At 39.2% G+C, this 24,360-nt stretch overlaps 1 protein-coding gene across 2 annotated transcripts in view; it reads right to left on the bottom strand.

Annotated features, from left to right (window-relative positions):
• PRRX1 (paired related homeobox 1) overlaps nucleotides 1-24,360 on the bottom strand; it is a 74,335-nt gene that overhangs the window by 4,722 nt on the left and 45,253 nt on the right. Inside the window, exons 2-4 of one of the 2 annotated variants that reach the window (XM_081225700.1) lie at nucleotides 12,780-12,955; nucleotides 8,196-8,377; nucleotides 4,336-4,407 (exon numbers count right to left, since the gene is read on the bottom strand). In XM_081225700.1, coding sequence (XP_081081826.1) covers nucleotides 4,353-4,407; nucleotides 8,196-8,377; nucleotides 12,780-12,955 — 413 coding nt within the window. In that variant the 3' untranslated portion in view covers nucleotides 4,336-4,352. The remainder of the gene's footprint in view (nucleotides 1-4,335; nucleotides 4,408-8,195; nucleotides 8,378-12,779; nucleotides 12,956-24,360) is intronic. The other variant, XM_081225699.1, reaches the window with a different exon arrangement.

The raw sequence follows: 24,360 nt of genomic DNA, 5'->3' as shown, positions 1-24,360 counted from the left end.
TGTGAGTGTCTATGGTTGTGTCCTATGGCAGGCAGAAGACTCAGAAGGGTTCCAAAATAACCCTACACTCTTCTATTTCATTGTTGTGTGTTTCACTCTTACTCATTTCTGGGTGCATGATCTTAACTGTCTACACAAAGTTAGATTTATCTATAGCACCCTGTACTTTTCCTTTTAGGACTTATTTTAATTCCTCATACTATAAGCCCCATAGATGAGATACCACATCTGCCTTGTTCACCACTGTGTCCCCAGGTAGAACTAGCACCATGTCTAGCACATATTTGGCATTCAAGAAAGTATTTAATGAATAGATAAGTAACTGACAAATATCTAGATATTGTATGATTAAACAGATTCCTGCTCAGTATCAGTGATCTCTGTCATCCTGCTGTGAGTGACGATTTCTAAAAATATTTTACCAACATGCTTTTATTTTAAGGAACCAGTCCTTCCCGTTAATTTTGCTATCTTAATCGAATGTGCAAAATCAAAAGGGACATGACAAAAGCAAGACTGATGATTGCATATTCTTAATCCACCATAAATAGCTTTTAACAGTAAAAAGTGAAAAAATTTTGCTGCAGGTTAGACTTATAGAATAGACTATTACTTCTACTACTGTCTACCAAAAGACAAAGATAGAAGGAGTCCCAATTCATGTAGGTTTCAATTAGGAGTGAGATAAATAATCAGAACAACCTGTTAAAATGGGACAAGTTTTTTTCTTTGTTACAATATACCAAGAAGTCTCATTTATTTTCAAAACCCATATACATATTATCATTTAAGTTCTGTATGAATTACATGCTTCCATTCAAGACCCTACCAGAAATAAATGCAAATCCATAAATCCCATACTCAAGAAATTTCTAGGATATACTGAAATCTAAGATTTCAAAGAAATAAAAGATCTAAGTAGCTAAGAAAAAGATAATTGGATTTGGGAAATGTACCTAAGTTATAGATTATGACATCAAATCAGCCTTTCTCAGCCAGATTTCTGTGAGAGAATTAAGTCCTAAAGATGGTACATAGTACAATTTTAAATGCATAGGAGAGAAGCTGAGATTTTGAGTTATCTGTATTATTTAAGTACTGAGAATAAAATTAAATGGCTTCTGAAAACAGGAGGCTAAAACTTCATGAGAGAGCAGAAAAAAAAAAATTCTCTGATGGCAAACTGTAGATTGTCATGGAGTATTGTGCTTTTACGCATTTGGCCCAATTTCTTGGGGGATATGTTTTCCATCCTTTGAGATTCTGGACAAGCAAAGTCCTATTTAATAGAGATTCTCTCTTTTTGTGATGATCAAAGGTGTGGCCACTTTCCTTAGCAGACAAAGGGAATTAGAACCATGGAGAATTAGTTTACTGAAGATGCTGTTACTGTTTTCTAGAAATGTCTACTGTATTTGCGATTTCAGTTTTATCTATTATATAACCATTTTGCTGCAGTTACTTCATAATTTGCTAGTATCATCTGGTTTTCTAGTCTGAAGACTTAGTATGGTAATACATATCTTGGAAATACTGAGATTCTCTAACGCAGGCCAGATGTTAATAACCCAGATGAGATGAATGTTGATCCACTTCCCATCTCAAAACCAAATTAATGAAATTAGAGTTATATTTTACACAGGAGATTGGATTTTCACTGAGACATTTTTCCTTAAATAGCCACCTGTGTTTGCAGAGTTGAGAACAGCACCCTTGTCTAATTGTACTGTGGTGGTGTTCTAAGGACACCACTGTGTTAGTGAGACCATGACAATGACTTATATGTAGCTCTTAAGTTAGAGGGATGTGAGAATAAAAAAGCAGTTGATATTAATGAATGAGTTTTGCAATATCCTATACACTTGATAAGTGATAAGATTTTCACTCTATAAACGTTTAGGAAAGCTATAAACTTTCAAAAATCGGTCTAACTTATTTCAGCATCGCACAGCCATAAGAAATAGGATAAAAGAACAGAGACCATCTTAATTCACAGCCTCTAAACAAACATTTAGAGTACATAACTTTATAGGTAGAGGCTAAAGTGATATTGTGTGCACACACTAAAGAAAATGAGTATGTTTTCCCTCCAGTAGTTTGACATGAATCTAGTTTCTCAACTTAAACTAAAACTACCATTTAGGCAAATAGGGACCAGTCCTTTGACATACCAGTAATAAGCAAGACATGTTACAGGTCAGAAAAGACCAAATTAATCCAAGAGCAGCTTAGTCATGCTTTAAAAAGACATTAGAAGTATGATGGAGAGGACCCACTTCCAAAAGTGACAACAGATGCAAGAGAGCCTTGAGTGGCTGTCAATCTGAAAGATTGTTCATGACCACCTGTTTTCCATGTCACCAAAACTTCTAAAGCTCTGTGTTAGGAAAAGAACGAGAACCCTGAAATGTTTTCTCACAAGACAGAAACCAATGAGGTTAATAAGCTGTTTTCAACCAAATTAATGGGGCCATTCGCACCATGTAAAATGACCTCTCCTTCCTAAACAGGATTAAGCTTCCTGGGCTAAAAAGATGAGGTTGAAACTAGGTAAAATTTATTAAGCACATGATAACGCCAAGAGCCTGCTTTCCAACAAGTAGAGAGCCTGTCCATTGGTCTTGCCTTCTGCCTATTCCTCTAACAGGATGCAGACATGAGATGAGTACTAAGACTGGGCTTATAGGGTTTGGCCAAAGCAATATTTCTATTTAGTTTTGAAGAATGTAAAATTCTGTGTGTCTGTGACCAAGAAACGACATTGCTGTGTACAGGGCATTGAGGAATTAGAGATGAAAAAGAAATACTTGTATCCTATCTGTTGATTCAGCAAATCTGCTCTGGGACTTGCACAGAGCTGACACATTTAAGTAAGCTTGAAATTTTTCCCTCTCCTTATTTGGAGATTCCTAACAGATGGAGCCCAGCCACAGACAGCAGAATGCTAACCACCAGCAGGGTTAGAGTTCTGTTTTCACTGGGGACAAATCATTTTTGATAATTTCAACCTAACCTTGAGAGGTTGTCGTGAGGGATAGTGTGTTAAAATGACTGCCAAACACCAAGGAAGTATGGAAAATACTATACATGGTATGCTTTTAAAGCCAGGAAACTTATGACCGTCTCCCCCTCTGCTTTCTAATCACCCAGAGTGTAAATCCCACAAATCACTAAACAATTGAGGAGAGCTGGGGGAAAAATACTACCTGACTCAGTTTTCAACTCTAACTTTGTTTTCTATTTGGCCCTTTGGGACAAATGATGACAAGCTATGGAAAATTTCACCCCAAAGACAGATCTGTCAGCCCAAGAAGTCTGTGTGTCCTCCTGAGATCCTAAGGCTTCCCAGCTTGGGATTTTTTGAAAGGCTGTAGAGCTTGAGGTTTTCATGACTCTGTGACGTGTAGAGGTTGGAGATCATCTCTTTGGTTTGTTCTTTTGTCAATGCAAGAACAGCAGGGGTATACTTGCTTCATCTAAGAAAATTCAATATGAGTTTTCCTAGGGAAATTTTACTTTTAAAGAGAGACCTGATAAATCCTTTTGGAAGTGATCTTTTTTGTGATTTAAATAATCATTTCCAACTTCTGTTTTTAAAACTCAGAAGTTGATTTTTTTAAATGTACATTTAGCTCTTAAAGTGGACACATTTGGGCCATATTTCATTACTAAGCCTTCAGTTTGCACTGCATGTTCAGTGATGCTTCCACCATTTTAAACATTTCTTTCTAGAAATGTTTTATATATGAAGACTTGCATCTTTCTGTTGTCTTAATGATTTTTGTTTCTCTCTTTGAAATGCACATTGCTTAACCGTAGGTTCCAAACGCCCGTGTGTGATCTATAATAGGGAAACTACTACTAGCTCAAGCTTAGATACAAGGTTACATAAGAGATTCAGGACCCAACTGGCCTGAAGGACAGCAAGAGCCAGGACAAGAACATAGTTCTTCTGACCTCTGTCCCATCTCCTCTAAAACCTCACTATTCAAGGTATGTACCAAGTGTCAACAGCATGGGCATCACATGGGAGCATGTTAGAGGTACATTTCCCAGGTCCTGCCCCAGACTTACTGAATCTCATTCTGCATCGTACCATGATTCCAGGTGATTCATACGCCCAGTAATCTTTGCAGAGCCCTGCTCTAGGCTATCAGACTACTCCTAACTCTATGGACGTATTTTCTTGCAGTTTTGGTTTCCAATGGTGTTCCCCACTTGAGGACCTCACTGCTTTCATTTCTAGGACTGTTAAGCCCCACTTTCTTGAATATACTTAATTCCCATTGAAACCCTACCCCCAGCAGCCGCCCTCTTCCCCCTCTGACAAGTTACCTTTTCAGTGTCTTCCGTTAGAATCCGTTATGAAGCCCCTCGTGTAAACAACATCTTGGGAGGGACGAGGATCTATTTTTGAAAGTGTGAAAGGGAGAAATGAGCCAAATGCGTTCAGCAGATGTCAGGCAGCACCGTGACCACGATCAAATGAGGGGAGGAGGAGGAGAAGGTGGGGGGAGGGAAATTGTGGATAAGGATCGCTGGCCTCTCTTTCACTTGTCATTAGTTTTCTTTGAAGCCCAGCCCTCCCTCTGGAAATGGCACTCCAGACCAACACTGCAGAGCTAGGCCATTCTTTATCTATCTTTCATAGGAAGGGATGTCTCTGAAGAAAGGTTTCTTGACTACTTCATCTAAACCAACAGTCAAAAGTCCAGGACTTGGTAAATCACTGCTACCTGAGAGGCAGAGCAGTACAAGGTAATGAGTCTTAAATAACTCTAGTGCTTGTGTGTGCTTTCATTTGCATAAGGAAACAGTTCTTAGCTAAGCAGTGAGCATGTGTGCCAAAGACAAGCTTCTTTCAACTGTCTAGGGGTAGATAAAGAAGACACCTGCCAGGACAGTAGTGTCCTGTTAAGGAATGCTTTGTTCCTTCTGGTGACTCAGTTGCCTACCTGATATCATCACCTCTAACACCCTCGAGGGAATGAAGGAGGTCATGACATGCTATAAACAGAGTGACCTATAAGTCTCAGTTTGCCAGGGACAATCCCAGTTTATGCCTGTTGTCCTAGTGTCATTATTAATAGCACTCCCCTTTTACTTCAGAAGTGTCCCTGTTTGGATGATAAATTATACAGCCACCACTCTAGATATAAAAGACACCCAGAAAAAAGTATGTTGGCTGTTGCCCATCCCATAATTCTGACCATATGCACGCTATCTGCTTTGAGTCTTGGTTTCCTCCTGTCTTCTTCCACAGTTTGCTGTGGAAGTGAGCAAACTGTCCTCTCTGGCAAAACTGTCTGCTCCACTGTCCCTGGGTTGCATGACCAAGCTGCCTCACTCATCCCAGGGGTTACCCGCACACCCCAGAATGCGGACCTCAGTTGCAGGCATGCTTCACAGATCTGAGACAAACCCTGAATCAAACAGGCATGTTTACGTAGTTTCCTAGTCTTATACTATTTACTATTTTCAATATCGTGTAAGATTTAATTTGAATGAAAATATGGTTATGTGGCCTAATACTTTGGACAGAAACAGGGATCATGAGCCCTGGCTCTAATTCTGCTTGCTGAAGTCTTAAACTTGGGCAAGTGTTGGGTCTGTTCTTTGGAACCAGATCAAGGACAGAGCTGCCACACAGGAGCATCCAAAGATTAACCAAGAGAAATGCCTTTTAATGAATGTCACATGTGAGATAACTAATTTGACATAATAGTACCAACAGAAATAGCAAGTTAATTTTCCATAACACAAAAGGTCTATCATTTCCTTTGCTTTTCATCACTTGGTTTTCTTTTATATTTCCTTAACAAGACTTATATTTCCTACCAAGCTTCAAAATGTGAAATCATAATATATTTTGGTTCTAAACATAGCAGAAAAATCTCTAAGAAACAAAATAGCTTTGTGCCACTTTTAGAAATTAATCAAAATGTAAACGCTTCAGTCAACATTGGGTCAAAAAACATTACTATTGATTAAATTACTGCTTAAACCATCATTTTTCTACTTAAATCTGGAGATTAATTTATTCTTCATACAGAATATGAACAATCAGATTCTATGAAATTTTTAATTATTTTTTACAAACTCTGTGGCTAAGAGAGAAATGATATAAAAGTATACCATGAATTGAGTAAGAAGTACTAGGTTATATGATTTTTAAGTGAAAGGAGCAGAATACAAAATAGTATTTATACTAAGTCTATACTATATGAAATACTGAACTCTAATTGCAAAAATAAACACTAATTATCTCAAGATGGTAGAATTATGAGTGTTTTTAAAAGTGTATCTAGTATTTCTACATAATCATTCAAAGTAAAATAGAACACTTCCCCAAATAGCACACATAAATTGCATAATAATTTCAATTAGATGCCCATATACATAGTATGTATAATGCAGGCACAGGATTTGAACTTCTGCTGAGGTCCAGGTAATCTAGCCATTAATTCAGGGAAGATTTCATCCCTGCTCATGCAGTGTACTGCCCTCCACCTCTCACTGGTAAGGACCACGTGACAGCCATCTGGGTTATTACAGCTGGTATGAAAACTTCCTCACTAGGATCCAGGAAGAAAAAGGAGCTGAACTTCCTGGTTGTGACCAAATTCAAACCAGAGACCTTGAAACATCAAGCTCTGATCCACATCCATTTCCCAAGCCATTTAATGAGTCTATGAACTATCAATATTTATCTGAAAAACAAAGCAGTCTTCCACTTATTTAAAATATTAAAGAATATATGATTTCACGATGGTCTTCAAAATATGTTTTTAGTAAATCCTATGGGAGAGGAGTCTAAATTTTAAATAGGACACACAGATATGACTAATCTTTTGAAATCAGCAAAGTATACTATGTCTGAGAGCAATAGAAATTTCCAGTTTCCTATGCACAGAGTCTCCATGTACTAAGACCAAAGCAATTCAGGCTAATTTTACAATGGGGAATTTAAAAGAAATTTTCAAATCCATTTATGGTGTTTCTTTCAAGGAAGTTATTTGGAACAGAGAGAATATTTAGATGAGGTTTTTTGCTTTGATTAGAGTGATCAACTTTTGAAAGTATTTGCATTTCACTAATGTTGCATTTCACATCAGTAGCTCAGCATCAACTGGGAGATAATCTTATAATTAGTTTAAAACCTCTCTTTAAACTTTTAATTAAACTTAGCAATAAAAAGGTAAACAGAAGCATAATAAATGAATTTGTAAATACTTCCTCCTCCACTGCAATCAGCCAGAGAACACATAGCCTTGATCTGGTTTCTAAGAATACTCAGGTTTAGGTTCAAATAAAGACACTTTAGACTGATGACAATGCATTAGGCACATGTGTCTCAGCTTCCCTCTGGCATTAATCTGTATTTTCTGGACAGCATAATAAATGGAGGTTTAAAGCCTTTCCAAGCCACTGAAATAATACTCTGTTATTTGCTTCCTTAAAATTTTTCACCTTTTAAATATAAAAATTTAGTGTAAATTATACATTGTTTTTATATATTAAAAAAAAACCACACACACAAACTAACCCCTCAAAGAACTTCAGATAAGTAGACAAGAATTAGCAATAGATTAGGAAGGCATCTTGGATCATAAGACATCCCCACCTACTAACAAAGAACTATGGCCATGAAAGTTATCTGAATGATCTTGGGTTTTTTCCCCTTCTCTCTCTCTCTGTCTGTCTGTCTGTCTCCTCCTTTTTTCCCTTCCTTACTTCTTTTCTTTTCATTCAAAATCAGTTTTATTGTGAAGTTTGCCTTTGGTCCTACACTTAAGAGCCTTACATGTTAAATTCCTACTTGTGTATAATCAAACCAATCTATCAGATTTGGACATGGAGTGAAGTTTTGTTCCAGAATGATTACAAGAGGGACTCTGGGCATAGCTTAATGATCTTTTTCTTTGAGATTCTTCCCCATCTTTGAAACCTTTGCAAGAGTTCCTGAGTCCAAGAGGAGATTGCTGATGGCCTGCCCCTCTCTCTTCTGCCCCAAACCCTGCTCCTGGGGCAACTAGTAATCTCCTGTGAAAATCTGGGGATGTCAGCAAGTTGAATGTCTCTGAAGAGGTTAACCCAGTAAGAAATGTCAGCCAGCTGCACAAGCAGCTTTAAACGTGACCAACCGCTGAGAAACATGTGGAAGCGGAGCAAGGGAGAGTGGGCCAGTCATTCACCTGTACGGAGAGGCCGTCCCCCAGGAGAGATAATCAGTGGGTCTTGGGGCAGGACGAGGTACGATGGGCTGCTCCACAGCAGTCACATCTCCTGAGTAGGATTTGAGGAGGGAAGCGTTTTTATTGGCCAGCATGGCTCTCTCATTCCTGCGGAATTTGGCTCTTCGGTTCTGAAACCACACCTGGAAGATTGTCAGGAGGAGAGAAGAGCATGAGGAGGGAGAGAAAAAACAAAGAAGAGGTTCCATGAATAAAGTCCTGGTTGATTTTTATCATGCAATACCTTCCCAAGGAAGATATAGGCTAAGTATAGAATTCTTCCCAGAACAACAGAAAACATGCCATAATCCTTCCCTGGTGGGCCATGTTCCAGGGCTATTAAGGACAAAGCCTATTAGAACAGGACCATGAGGTACTTCCAATAATCAAGCCACCAGAGATGGGATCCATGACTAACCCATGTGACAGCAAAATATGGATTATAATCCTTGTTGTAATTGTAATAAAAAAAGAAAAATCTCGTTAGACTTCTGCACAGATACAATGGCATTTTAAAAGTTTTTTCAAAATTCTTCAAAAGGCAAAAACTTCAACTGCTTTCATAATACTTATTGGATATGTAAAGAAAATTCTCCATCTTCCCAAAAGTAGACCCTGCGACAGGATTTAAGAAGCAAATAGTTTATCTGGGAGGTGCAAGGTGTAAGAGAGGGAGGAAGTAACAGAAGAAAAGCAACCTCTAACTGTGCTACTGAACCAGCTTCCTCTGTGGGAGCTCAGTCCTTAAGGGGCTCTAAGGACTGATGCAGGGCACACACCTCCCACCGGAGGGGTGAGAGAATTGTGGATTGGTACACTGGCTCCTGTCAGTCATTGATTATAAATGTTCCAACACTTCTGGCATGTCTCCCGAAGTTCTAGAAAGAAACTTGTGAAACAGAAATGCAGATACTGAAAATTGGAAGTTGGCTGGAGTATATTTAATTGTAGGGTTCCAAGGAAATGGGCAGTACTGATATCATCGACTACAGCTAATGATAAACCTACCATTTATTAAGTGCTATTAGGGCTAGGAACTTATATAAGCACATTACCTACATTATTTCTAGTTATTATGACAATTCCACAATTAGGTATTATTATTTCTATTTCAGAGTTGAGGAAACCATTTCAATGAGATTAAGTAATCTGTTAAAGTTCTCACAAGTAATAAATGGCCGAGTTTTTGAGCTTAAGAACATCTGACTCATGATACTACAACTCTTCCAGACTGCCGTGGTATTTTATTCATTCATTTACTCATTCAAGAAGTCTTTATGGCGATTGCGTTCTAGACCCTGGCCTAAATACCGGGAATGGAGAGGTGAGACTTATTCTCTGCTCATAAGCAGCTCACAATCTATTAAAAGAAGATAGACATGTAAACTTGAAAAATTACAAGAATTTTAAGTGCAATTATGGAAACGCATGACAAGGTGTGTGAGAAAGAAATCCTATGGTGCGGAGTGGGACAATTTCACAGTTCTAGTTGGTAACATTCACATAAAATACCACCTGATTGGTGCACCATGGAAGACCGGGGTGCAAATCAGTAGAGGCAGAATCTTTTCTGGCTTCACGTCTTTTGTTTCTAATGTGTCCTTCATATTGCTATTAGTTATCATTTTAGATGCGAATATAATTGTATTAGGGCTTCGCTTTAGCTTTATATCATCCTCTGACTCTCCATCACCCACAGATTAAAATCAAAATGTCTTACCATTAGAACAAAGACTGTTCGAGAATTAGCTCATTGTCCACCAAGTCAGCCACATCCTGTATCACTTGAATCTCATGCACTGGCCCTTCATCATTTCCAATCCTACCTGGGCTTAAGACTCCCAAATATATTTGGTTATTTTCCCACCTACGTGTATTCACACTGAATGTTCTCTCTGCCTGCGATATTCTTCCCTTTGGTCCACGTGCCAAAGACATGTTTTTTAAGATTTAACTTTACTATCACCTTCTTTGTGAAATGTTGTAGTGGAAAGAACATAACTTTAAAGTCTAACAGAGTTGGATAAAAACACTGGCTCCATGACTTTAAAGGTTTGTCCTTGGATAGTTATTTAATTTCTCTGATCCCTTGTCCCCCAGTCAAATGAAGATAATTATACCTACTCACAGGTTGTTGTGAAACTTGGCTCAGAATGGCTGCTTAATGTTCACGTATTCTCTTTTTCCCCAGGCAGATTTAATCATTCCCTCCTCTGGTCTATCACTAATTCTTGAACATTCCTTTAGTGTAGGAATCATCTTACTCTATGATAATAGTATGATATGCACATCTGTCTTCTCTGCCCCCAGTCTGTAACATCTTTAAGGAGAGAGGCCAGTGTATTATTTATGCCCAGCAAACCAAAACCAGTTCCAAGCGAATAACAGATGCTCGATAAATATTTGAGGGAAAAAAAGTGAATTTTGCAAAGATGATAAGATATGGCTTCCATCCAAGAGGCCTTCACAGTCTAGTTGGGGAAGTTGGCCCACATACAACTCAATATAATACATGTCATGTTGCGATAAAAGCCATAAATATAAAGAAGGCCAGAGTCAGAGGGAGTGGTTCACACTGGCAAAGGGTAAGACTTCATGGAGGAAGAGTGAAGTCACGGAGGGAGAATTCTGTCCTGCTCACGTGGGAAATGTTCACAACTCTAAAAGACATTAGAACGTAGTAGGATGGAAAAGGTGGAAGATAAAATAGTTTCTGCATATAAGAAAGTCATTTGCTCATTGTTGTGATGGGGCCAAAATAGCTCTCAACCCAAAATTGTTCTTTCACATTTAAAAAAAAAATTTCCAGCATTGCCCTGTCCAGGTTTCCTTATTTAAAATTCAGATTGCCATGGCAAAAATGGTACTTTCAGGAATTGTGGGTTATTGGCCTAAAATTATTTATTAGGCCACTGCAGGCCAAGCCTGGGGTATAAAACATATGGGGTCTTGAAGGAGAGGAAGGGATTTAAGAGTAGAAACAGAGAACGTGTTTGGAGAACTGTGGTGAGCAGCATGGGGGAAGAGGATGTGGGAAGGCAGACCTCCGAGTTCTGCTTTGGACTGCAGGATGGAGAGAGCAGAACTGAGTTTGTGCCTGTGGACCACTCTCACCTGAGCCCTGAGAGACTGCCACGCAGTAACACACGCATCCTCACGTATGCCTTCTCCTCACCTATCCTCGGGGGCACCACAGTGCCTAGGCAACTTTCCCCTTTTGTCAATGACATTTTTTTTTTCTCCTGGGGAACAATTCTAGGTGAAGTCCCTGTTTCCCATGGGGAAAACTCTTGCACACTCTCTTCAGGCTGAAGGGACCTCTAGGACCCTCTCCCTCAACCCAACGAATGTCTCTCATAGCATAGGGTACTAGATACAGTTCCTACCCTCCACACCCTTCGAGTCTAGCTCAAGTCCCCATCAAGAGGGTTATTATTTGCAGAAAGAAACCCTTTAAGCCCAGACTGAACACAGATATGCAAACAATAACTCATTCGGGAAGACGACAGATTTGGCCCACAACCCGTCTTTATCAGAAGAGCAGCCTACCACTGGCAATATGGAAAATAATAAAATCTTGACTCTCAGCAAAGATAGCAAAGCACTGCTTGAAAAAGCATTTAGCCAGAAGACTTTTTTATTTAAAATTCACTGTAGTGCTTAAAATCATGAACTCTGAATCTGCATATCTGTCTTCAAATCCTAGTTCAGCCACTTCCTAGCTGTGTGACACTGGGGAAACTACTTTAACCTTTGAGTCTCAGTTTCCTCATCTGCAAGATGAATAATGTTATCCACCCCAGTGAACTGTTGCGAGGATTAGACAGATTAGTTTATGTAACTACAAACACTAGTTGGCATGTAAGGGCTCAACTAGTGTTAGTTATGATTATCATCATTATTATTCCTAATCACAGGTGGTATTATTTCTAGATGTCTGGCTTGTAGTTGATTGTCTCATGGCATTCATATTAGAAACACATGCTCTTCTCTTTCCCCTGTCTTACATGCCCTTACCCTTCTTTACTTCGTAGAAACACATCATCATCTATTTGAATGTGCTCTTAATGCAGTTCCTAAGGGCAAGGTCTTTGGTGTGTTCATTTCTGACTCCCATCCATGTCCATAATTGTGTGTATTTATAATACATTTCCTGAAGATTTGGATATTCCCAAAGTCTGGGGAGGAAAACTGAGATGGAAGACAGAGAGTTCATCTCTCTGGCCACCCTACAGCTCAAGTCGAAAGCTGGGATGTGGACGAGGGAGGGTGCAGAGTCAAATGCTCCAGTGGACAATGTTTATAACACGGATCTGGAAGGGTGAGAAACACTGGGAGGAAGGCCTTGTCTGCCCTACTGAAAGGCATTCACTTCAATTTTTAAAAATACTCTGCTGCCAAAAGAAACACAATTAGAAACTGATTCTGTTCTCATGTTGTCCATTTATAATTCTTTCTGGTATCAGCTCTGGTCTGAAACCTACAAGTTGTGTTTTTCAACAGTCTTCAGAGATGTGCCTCTAAGGAGGGGAATACTCCGGTTACCTGCACTCTGGCCTCGGTGAGGTTCACCCGGCGGGCGAGGTCTTCTCGCACAAAAGCATCCGGGTAGTGTGTCCGCTCAAAGACACGCTCCAAAGCCTGCAGCTGGCTGCTGTTGAAGGTTGTCCTGTTCCTCCGCTGCTTTCTCTTTTTCTTTTCCTCTGAGTTCAGTTGATCATCTGGAATAGAAGAAATTGATGATAAGGAGCTCAAAAGTCACGTTGGAGGTCCCGGTTTACACTTCTTTACTGTGTACCTAGAGTGAGATTGTTTCCTTGGCTCACGTGCTTATCGAAGTGCTATAGCCGAATGCCACTTTCCGTGTGCAAATGCAGGCACTCGTGCTATGATGTTCATACGCCAAGAGCCCGCAGTAGTTCTGATGCTTCGTTGCTGCTTCTAAATCTGGGACCAGACCTGAACTGTCAGAGGGATATTTTTTGTATGCTGAAAACAAAATTTTTTTGAAGCCTGTTTTGTCAAAGAGGGCTAAAGGAAAATTTAACACCTCTCCATATTCTCTGGAGATGGGGGAAGGAGAGTAGATTGCTTTGTACCTCATTTGTCTTAGACAATATCAGGAGGATCTCTATTTTACCATGCATTTTCCTGGAAACAGCAAGTGACTCCTAACTGTATTTGCTCAAGGCTCCATGCTGTTGCTGAGGCAGGCTTCAGGGGTCTCAGCCTAGATCAGAGCTAGTGCTATAACGCCATCAAAAGCTGACACTGACCTGAGACTCACCCTCTAAGAACTCAAGAACAGTCCTGAAACACCTCTGAAACAGTTTCACTCCAACTTTGAGTTCTAAGGCTTTGAGCTCTTGGGAACCTTTGGAGAATCATTTCCCCATGTTTTCACCTGTCAAGATTCCTCCTTGGTTTTCTCTGAGTGCCCCCAAAGGCTCCCTGGCAAGCTGATCATCCAGGTTGCCCATGGCAGTCAGAGAGTAGTGTGCTCCTGTCTTGCCACCCTCCTTCAGCCCAGACAGGAATGATGGACGTGGGAAGCTGAGTGGAATACCAGCTGTGCTAACACCACCATCAAGCCCTCACCCTGACGCCCAAGCCACTGCAGAGCCCATGTAGCACTCAGAGATTTACAGTTCAAGCTGCTCAGGCCCAAGTCACATGCTCAGCCTGAGGAACTGAACTCACACTTCCAGTCACTTTCCCCACTCAGCTCAAAGAAAAATATGAGGAGTGAGAGTGAGGATGGAGAAAGAAGAGCATGGCCACTCGCTCCACATTCAACAGAAAGTAGCTCTCAGCCATTTTTTCCAACATGTAAAGTCTCCTGATCCTCTCTGACTATAAACACACAAAACACTCAGAAAATTACTAGCATGAATTCTAATGCCCCGAGGAGAGTGACCCACCCCCCTGAGCTATAGTAGTATTATTACAAATTGAGGGCATGTTCCAGATTTGGGTGGGGATTCAAAGTGCAGCTTAAATCTAGGAGTTCCTAGCTCAGATCTCTCAGTGCCTAACTGAGGCCTCCAAGGCTTTTTGATGAGAGTGCTGCTTCATCAGTGATGCCCTTGGAGCTCAGAAGAGAGACTGCTCATTCCTTCCTGATAGTTAAAGCACCTAGATATAGTAAGTGCTTGTTGAATCTGTGTCCAGGGAAAATGTGAAACTTTTCCTGTCTTTAGAAAATTGTTTCTGTAGGAAAAAAAAAAAGCCGTATGATCTCAACCACATTCCCCCAGCTAAGAAGCAGCTGACACCCATTCTCTCAGTGTTATGGTTGTGTTCAGAGTTGACCACCTCTCTAGTTTCTTCCACTGTGGTACCTCAACAAGGAGCCCTGCTTTGAAGGCACTTTTGTGACACTCTCAATAAGAAGGTCAGATCAGTGGCATCTTGAGAATGGAGCCAATTTAATTATCATGATTTCTGGGATCTATCAACGCCTGGAATATTCCATCCAACAACCCTGATTTTACCACTATTTAGCTATTAGCAAAATTAGTTTATAATAATGTCAACACTAGAGTTCAAACACCTAGGATCATATATCTTTCAGCTGTTGCCTTGCATTTGTATGCTCCTTCCTATGTGAATATTTGAAGGCATTCCTGTTGCTCCCATTCTCTTTCTAAATCTTTTTACAGTTCTATGTCTTGCACTTCAGGATTCTCTCAGTCATTCAGGCCTTTTGACAGCACCACACCTGTATTTCATGCTCCTATTAAACAGAAGTCTGCAAAAAATCTTTAGCTTGCATACCAACCCTAGACTGAGACCAATTAGACCCTAGGCTATTTTAATCATAAAAAGGAAATCCCTTGTTAAGCCAATCCCATGATTTGCTTTCTTTCCTCAAAGAAAATGCTTTCTCAGGTATAACCACAAATTATAAATCCTTTATGCTGTTTGGTAAGCCCATTTCTTCTTGTACTGTCAAACTATGATGGAGAACAAGAATTTTTTATGTTTTGTTGTTAGTACTACAACCTGCTGCATAGCCTTTCAGTAGTTCTTTGAAATCTTCCACTCTTCACTCACATTCCACTGCCTGTCCACCATAAACCACCAACTCCCCTGACATGGGAGCAAGGGAAATGGAGAATTACAGTTTATGACAGAGAATAAATAGCTGTGATGACCTGAAATGATTCCAGCAAAAGTTTCCCAGTGAATGTTCTTGTTGTTTTTAACAAATGAAAACACCAGTTCAGATCATGTTGAAGGTGAGAAAAGACACACAAATAACAGGGGTCCAAGGAGTGTATCTGGCAAATGTCCTTCAGAGCACAAGTATAATAGAAAGAGACAGTGAGGGGGCAACAGAGACAGCTTGAGCGGCAGCCCTTCGGCTCGTCTGTCTTTGCTCACTAATCACCAACTATGAGCTCCCTGTTTTCCCCCAAGAACACAGAACAGGATCAGTACAATCTCATCAGCAGCATGAGAGAAAACGTGAACATCATACGGGTTTACAAATGTGGGGTATTTGAAACACCCGGGATAAGGACTGTTATCAGATTCTGAACTCTGGTTGAATACACGGTAGAGAAAGTAGTGTATTTTTATCATTGCTGGAATATCATCTTTCTTGTAAAAACAGCTACTGTAAAGGTTGATTTTGAAGGATGCTGTCCAAGGATGCTGACAGCCAATTGGCTATCAGGAAATAGCTAATTCTTTGGAATTCTGAAATGGGTAGGATTCACCAAACTGCAGGATAACCACAGAGTACATGGATACATTTTTATCAAAATCATGTTTCAAATCCAAGGTGTTTACAGATTTTATGGATGATTATGTATGTTATGAATGATTGAGTAAATTGTAAGTATGCAGTTACTGCCATGCTTTCTAATAAAAATAAGAAAAATGATCTTATTAGCAGGTTAATTTTCACTTGGATTCATGAGTCATAAAATATTGGCACCACATGAAACCAGGGGAATTATCTAATTCAACCCTTTTATTTTACAGATGAGGTAAATGAGGCTTAGAAGAATGAAGTGATTTGCCTCAAATCACAATACAAGCTGTGACTGAGCCAGAGCTAGAAGCCAGGACTCCTTTTTTTTATAATTTAAGGTATAGTTGATTTACAATGTTGTGTTAGTTTCAGGTGTACAGCGAAGTGATTCATATATATATATATATATATATATATATATATATATATATAAAATACATAAAAGAATATATATTTATTCTTTTTCAGATTCTTTTGCTTTATAGGTTATTACAAAATATTGAGTATAGTTCCCTGTGCTATACAGTAGGTCCTTGTTGGTTACCTATTTTATATATAGTAGTGTGGAAGCCAGGACTTCTAATTCCACTCTACTTTTAAGTGCCAATGACAATATACACCCTGTGCAGGAGAGGGGCAATGACTCACCAGAGATATAAATAAAAAAACACTACCCCAGGAAAAAATTTTATGGGAAAGATAGGTTTATCCAAACTAGCTGTATAAAGAGGGTCTCAGGAAGAGGGTCCACGTGTATCACATGTTGTTATCCCTGCCAGAAGAGCCATTAAAAAAATGCAACCATTCTCATCTAGGACAGCAATTTTGATCCAGATGTTCTTGGATTTCACTTTTCAAAGGCCTCTGTAAGTGCTTGCTTCATCAATTAAGTGTGTGCAGGGTTACATTAGCACAGTAGTAAACCCTCATCTTCCATCTTCTCCTCACATTCATATTAGTACTTCCCTTTCTTTCATTTTAGGACACAGTTCAAAATCTCTGTCTCGGGCTTCCCTGGTGGCACAGTGGTTGAGAATCTGCCTGCCAATGCAGGGGACACGGGTTCGAGCCCTGGTCTGGGGAGATCCCACATGCCGTGGAGCAGCTGGCCCCGTGAGCCACAATTACTGAGCCTGCGCGCCTGGAGCCTGTGCTCCACAACAAGAGAGGACTCGATAGTGAGAGGCCCGCACACCGTGATGAGGAGTGGCCCCCACTTGCCACAACTAGAGAAAGCCCTCGCACAGAAATGAAGACCCAACACAGCTATAAATTGAAAAAAAAATAATAAAAATCTCTGTCTCCTATGACACACCTTAATCCTACTTTCTCTATACAACTTTGCTGATAATGCCAATCCATATTGATTTCTCCATATCTAAATTCCTAAACATATTTTAGTACATAATCAAATACTTTTTAAAAATTATGGTTCATTTCTTTTTATGTAAATGTTTTGTCACCTCGCTGCGCTCGAGTATTCCTATATAAAAGACATAAGGTCTTTGGATAGATTAAATGAGAGTAAAATTTGAAAGAGTTATAGTAATATTGTGGTATAGAAGTAGTCCCAGAAAATTAGAACCCTGGTGATTTACGTAAGGTTTTGGAGGGCTGAATAACTTCTGATTCCAATTATTATTTTTAACAGTGCATAGTAAATAATTAGGTTAACATTATCTTTTGTCCCTAGATAATTTTACCTGTGGAGGAAAAAAATCTTTTTACCATGTTTCTTTTTCAAACAGGTTCACCACCAGATTTAGAGAGATGGGAGAAAGCTGGGTGGGTCTGACTCTTCCGTAAATGAAGGAGCTGGTCCTTCTTTTTTATTCCCTACAAGAAAAGCAGATCTAAGATAAATGAATGATTTCAACAAACAGGAACACGCAGCGGGAAGAGCTGCTAAAGAAAATGGTGTTTCCTATGGAACAGGATGTTAGAATACTTATCAAGCACTTCTTTAGGAAAGAAAGCTGTAAATTCTAGGGAATTTAAGTAGAAGTTTCAAGAAGAAGTTAAAGAGAACAATAGCTCTGTCCTTGGCTCTAGCTTGAAATTCACTCTGAACTTCACTCGTGGCTGCTGAAGTTGCACTGAAGGGAGGGTGGAGAAGACAGGGAGGAATGCCATCCTCAAGCATGAGGAGAACGCAGCACACCGCGGTCCCTCCTCACTAAGGTTTGCACTCACTGTGCAGGCTCCAGTTAACTCCCAAAGGCCCTGACCCTCTCCTGCTCTGTACCTTGTGGGACACTGGAGATTCCAAAATCAGTCAGCCAACTGTAATTTAAAGGTACAGCAAAAACATATTTTAGGAATAAAATCTGAAGAAAAAAATGTGTTTCGTATGCCTGAGTCACATCAATTTGAGAAGAAATCTGATGCAAGGAGATAAAACGCCAGCTTCAGTAGCAGAAACCAACCATCACATCAAAGCTTGTCATCTGCCTTTTGGCTGAAAACATGGCAGGCAAGCGGATCTAAAGAGCAGCCTGCTGATCATTTTATGGGCACTGAAGAATGTTTTCAAAGGAACTTATATTGCACAACTACTTACTTTAATGGGATTTGTGTGGTTCAGGCCCTGTAACCTTTGGAAAATTGAAGGGAAGTATAATTGTAAAAGCCACTAAAAACTGTTTAGCTTTTATTGCAAGGCTTATGAAAAGCAGTGAAATCCAGCTATGGCATTCATTTGAGTTTCTTTGGTTACACTAAGCTCCAATTGTAATTAGGACAGCATCCTTTTAATAAGTGCTCTGATAAATGGCACATAGGTCCTCACTGGGATGAGTGTAGACTGAGTTTAGCACATCCCACTGACCAAAGCCAAGTTCAGCAGCACATCCGCATCTTCTCTGCAGCATACCTGGTATCCTCCACTGCTGAATCCCAGCAACTGTCAAGAGTGACCAGGTTTCAGCCAATACAAATGCCCAACTGTACAGCTATTATTACTCACCTTAGGGTCATGGCTGCCAGAACCTGAACTTTGCATCATGGTCTTTGATGAGTATATTTTTTCCTTTACTGTCAACTTGGCATAGACATGGTTTATTTTTGGTCAAGTATGAGTCTTAAACCTTAGAAAATAGCATTAAAACACCTTAAACATTTGGGGGAATATATGTTCTTCGGAGAATAAAATGCTCTAAAATGTTTGAAATAATGTTATTTTGAATGGTTTTCACCCAAAAGATGGATCAATGGCTCTGTGTAAAGCTACAGTGGTTTCAAGCAGATACAGCTCAAAGTTGAGTTCTCTGAATGTAACCAACTCTCATTTGAAATAGAAAATACTGGAGAATATGAGGTATCATAATACAGTTTGTACTGCTTTTCACTTCTTCATCTCACATATTTGCTTTCACCTCTGTAGGACCAATACATTTCCATACAGTTAAAAATATCAACACAATCCATATCATCTTAACTACTTTAACTCTCTTAAGACATTTTTCTGAAAGGATTCCTGACCAGAACCTTGAGGATATCTGATACAAAGCAAGCCTTCCGATGCAGCCCTATATTGGAACCCTAGCTTTCTTCTGGGACTATATTGACAAGTTTCCCCATGCTATCATTTTTCCATGTGACTCGGGGTCTATTTTAGACTATAACTTCAGAGTACAAAGTTTACATGTGTATTTAATTGAAGCTCTTATCAATGCTCAGTGAATACAAATTAATAGTCAGACATAAAATATTCATATATTGGAATTATTATCATAGGAGTTCAGTTACTGCACGAAATACCTCCTCTTCGATAAAGACATAAAATTCCAGCTTCAGATATGTAACCTACTCCCAATTCTCTAAGGATGAATCACTTATTTACTCATTTTTCAATTCATTTCTGGATGTCGAAAATAGTGGAAAATGAGAATGTTTTACTCAGAGCCAACTACACTATAATCATGAGGGAGTGCAGTGGAGTAGAGAGGAAAGTTCACTGGCTTGGCATTCAGAATGACCTGTGTTCTCCTATAGGCCCTGCTACTTTAGTAGCTGTGTGGCCTTGAGTAAGACACTTCACTTCTCTGAGCCTCAATTTTCAAAACAATAAAATGGAAGTAAGACTACCTACTTCCTAGGGTCACTTGAAAATATAATGAACACAGAGCAGGCAGATAGTCTGTCACAGAGCAGTTGTTTTGTAAGTGGTGGATTTTACAGCTACCACTGCTGCTGCAATTTCTCCTTGGAGGTGGATTGTCAAAACCACTGCTGTTCTTCCTTTTTTCTTCTGCTTACTGTTTGTTGGTATCTAACTATTCACTAAGTTCTCTATCACAGCATAACTGGGGAGATAGTGAGAAAAACATTCAAATACGTTGATCTGGCTTAGTTAGGTTTGATGGAGAGCATAGTTGAGATCTAGGGAGCATGAAAAATGAGTAAAAACTTTATAAATTAAAAAGAACTGAAACATGACAATAGACCCAAAATTGTACATGGAAATCAGTGCAGTTGGGGTCATTTTTCTACTGCTAGTCAATTCCTGGCTTTCTAACAAGGCAATCAATTTTCCTTTCTCAATTAAAATTTTGAAAAGAAACTTTCAGAAAGCAGGCAGATTCTAAGACTCAAAGACAGTTAAGCAACCTGCTCCTTTAACAAGTAATCTCACTAGAAACAGGTTTAAAAAAAAATACAGGAGAAAGGAAGAAGACAACCAAGGGCTAAACCCAGGCTATGAAAATTCAATGATTTCGCAGCCTGTTTGCCTCAGGTTGACTAATTTGGTTGCCACATGTCTAAAAACACAAAAGTTGGGTCATACTACTCAATATTTATTCAGTGACTTTTTTTTTTGTAAATGTCTGAGCATTTTGGTGAATTCCAAAGGGATAAAAAGAAACCAAGGAAAGCAAATTCTGGGAAAAGAGTGAGTTCTGATGGAGATTTTAAAAGCTTTCTAAACTTGTAGTATTCCAGGTGTGTGGTCCCCTTGGAAGCGCCCGGTATTTCAGTAGGATTACAAACAAAGCTCTAGAGGAGTTATAAGCTCCTGTCTTCTTTGGGTAGCATTTTCCCTTTGTAGTAAGACTTGTTGTTATTTTGTAAAAGACACAACATCAGTCTTAACATTAGCAGTGGAAATTGGTGTCTTCATGGGAGGCAACCACTATAAGTCATTTTTTTTTAATGATTCATTTTTCGGGTAATAAATTTTAATGTCCTCAAGAAAAATATGGTAAAAAATACGTTTTTTTAAAAAAACAAACAAACATAGCTGGCAGCAGATAGTAATGAAGGAGATGTACATGATTAATGAGTCAGCTCAGCTCTTGAAAGGACTGTAGTGGTGGAACAAGACTCTTTTACTTGGATAAAAAGACAATTATGAGGCTTGAACCCTTGAGAATAGAAGCATGACTTGTCTTTCCTTATGCTTTTTCATCTCAAGTTAAAAGGACAGATGCCTATAGCAGAGAAAGTCACAGAGAACAGAGAATTAGCTTTTCATCATAATAAAGATGGAGCCAAGGATAACTCTGTTAACACTGGACAGAGTGAATGAAGAGGGCTAAAGAGGAGATTAAAGCCCCTCTCAGGTGTTACTCTGGCCTCTGACATCAAACTAATATAAAGACTAAAATATGCCAAAATGGTCAACATAAGAAGCCTCGTATCTTTAAACAATGCTTAAGTGAAAGGAAATTAAAATTCTCTTTCAAGAATTAGAAAAGCCAAAGTGTAAATGGTGGTAAAGCTTGACATATTCTGAGAAATGTATCACACTGTAACATCTCTGGATTTCAACTTTCTTATCTGTAAAATGGGGTTGCTTTAAGACATAAACAATACATGTTTTTTAAAAATTATAACAACTAGGTATATACACATTTCCTTCTATTTTGCTTTAAATTCTGTTATGGAGCAATTGTGGAAATTGGCAATTAGGGCGTTAGATTGGCAATCAGGAGGTTCAGATCCTAATTCAGCAGGATTGCTGACCAAATATGTGATGTTTGGCCTTAGTGTTCTTACTGGAAAAATTATAGGTTGGACTAGGCAACTAAGATCTCTTTCAAATCCAGCACTGTGGGTTTTTTGGATTGTTTTTATATTTTCGGTATCTAGCCCAATAGAAAACTTTTAATAATTGTTTGTTTAAGGCAATGACTGAACCATGTCCTTTGGTTTTTGTTGTTATGTTTTTGGTTTTGCTTTGTTTTGTTCTTGTCTTTGTTTTGGAAAACCTTTGGCTAGATGACATATTGGATGAAGACTATTCTGTAATTACTCATGCCTGGAGGAAGCTGAAGTGATTGACCCATTCCTCTATGTCCAGAGTACTCTGCAGATATGTCTCCAAACTGAAATTAATGTGAATCTTTATTTTAAAAGAAATTAGTTCACCTATAATCACAGTCAAGAAAAAGAGGAAACCTGAGAGGTTTCTAAGAAACAGTTATTCTAACATTTAAATTTACTTAACAGAAATGAGAATAACTGCTATTTCTATTATTACTTCTACTAGCTTTGACCACCTAACTGTGGGTTGGGTGACAGTACACTTGCTGAAAACACTGTCTATGTCAACCACTTTAGACTAATCCCAAAACTGGTGCCACTAACAGTGGTCACACTTATTCTTGACCTTCACATCCTGTCTCTATCACCTTATTCATTCATTTGAACCAATATTAAGTGTGCATCTACTACACACCAGGCAAGTAGGTGCTCTGAGAAATAGACAAATATTACATGTAGTCCACCTTCAAGGAACTTTATAATTGATTTGGGAAATGAAGCCATGAGCACTTGAAAAGTAAAGTAAAAACAGAAAAAAGAGATTCCAGTAGATGTGGTGGCCATCAGAGCCAGTAATGGGCGAGGGAGGAGGACAGAGACACCAAAGTGGGTGGCAAGTAAGAAGACACAGTTAGCACGAGCCTCCCTCTGTCACCTGTGAAGTTCAGCATCCTTTTTTCAGCTACATTATGACTTGTCATTCCATTCACCCCATTCTGGTTGTTCAGCTAATGATGCTGACAAATCATGCCTTCCACATTTGTCATTCATACTCTTCTTTGACCCCGTCTGTCTTTGCCTAACCACACACACTAGGCCTTTCCCCTATCCACTGACTCTTTATATTAATGGCACCTTCTCCTCCTCCAAGTCTCAGTCAACCTCCACAGTTCACCTCCTCCTGTCAGCTCGCCATAGGGACCCTCTTTGATCACCAAGCAGAAGTAGCCTTCCTATAACTATTCCCCTTCCAGAATCGGAATGAACCATCTGCTTTGTAACTTATGACAACCTGTAATTATTGCTGTTGACTGGCTCACACACTAGAATATGAGTTTCATGGGGGCAGGAACCTTTTCTGACTTGTTAACTGTAGTATCCCAGCCTCCAGCATTAGTGCCTGGCATACTTTAGGCTCTTTTCTTTGAATGACTAATGAATATGTTAACTGTGCTTGGTGAAAATGCCTATTCTGTACACCTGGTTGATTCACACTCAGCCACCAAACCTGACAGCCCTTTCAGGGATGAGTTTCTATAAAGTCTTGGCACAGAAACTTTCCTGTTCTGAAGGATTACTGCAATCTCTACAAGGCACAAAAATTCCAGGAGCATGCGTTATCCAGGACTTTCATGCACTTTCTTTGTACATGACTTTGCATCAGTAATTATCACCCCAGTCAGAAGAGAGCCTTGAGGCAGGAGAATAAGTGTGTAGAACAGAGCCCTATACATCGCAGTTACACTCATTAAATCTTTGACTTTGGTAATGATGACACATTATGGAATTATTGAACATTTTAGTTGTGACCTGATACAGTTATTTCTGTTCGAAAAATATATATTTTTAGCTTTAGGTTGTATTCTCTTCTAGTTAGTTATTTCTATGTTTTCTGTTCCTTTTCACTGGTAAAGGAGCTTGGGCAAAAGCATGACTAATTCATTTGCCAACATACAAGAACATTACTGTCTGTCAACCACACCTAAACCTTAATTATATGGTGATTTCCTCTCCAGGGATATGTGACTTTTAACCAGTAAGAAAGCTGATGCACTAAGGTCATATGAGAGAAAAAAGATTTTGGGCAAAGTACTCAAAAATCCATGTGGAATAATCTCATTCCACTGAATCATGTCCCCTGCTGTTGAACAGCCCTAAAGAACTCCTTGTTAGTAGGTGATTCTGTCTGCCTAGAGTGGAAACCTATGAGTAATCTATGTGTCACTGTGACTCATGTCATGGCCACCACTTCCAACTCCGCATCATCTGATAGTTGGCAAGAAGACTTTATACTGCTCAACTCATAACAGGAAGAAGCCAGGATGGAGGAAAGACCTAATAACAAGTTTTACTGATTAAAAAGAAGGTAACTAGAAAAGG

This window comes from Mesoplodon bidens (assembly GCF_964165515.1).
Source record: "Mesoplodon bidens genome assembly, chromosome: 2".
NCBI classification, from domain to species: domain Eukaryota; kingdom Metazoa; phylum Chordata; class Mammalia; order Artiodactyla; family Ziphiidae; genus Mesoplodon; species Mesoplodon bidens.
The sequence above is the reverse complement of the archived record's forward strand: the minus strand, read 5'-3'. Positions and strand labels throughout refer to the sequence as shown.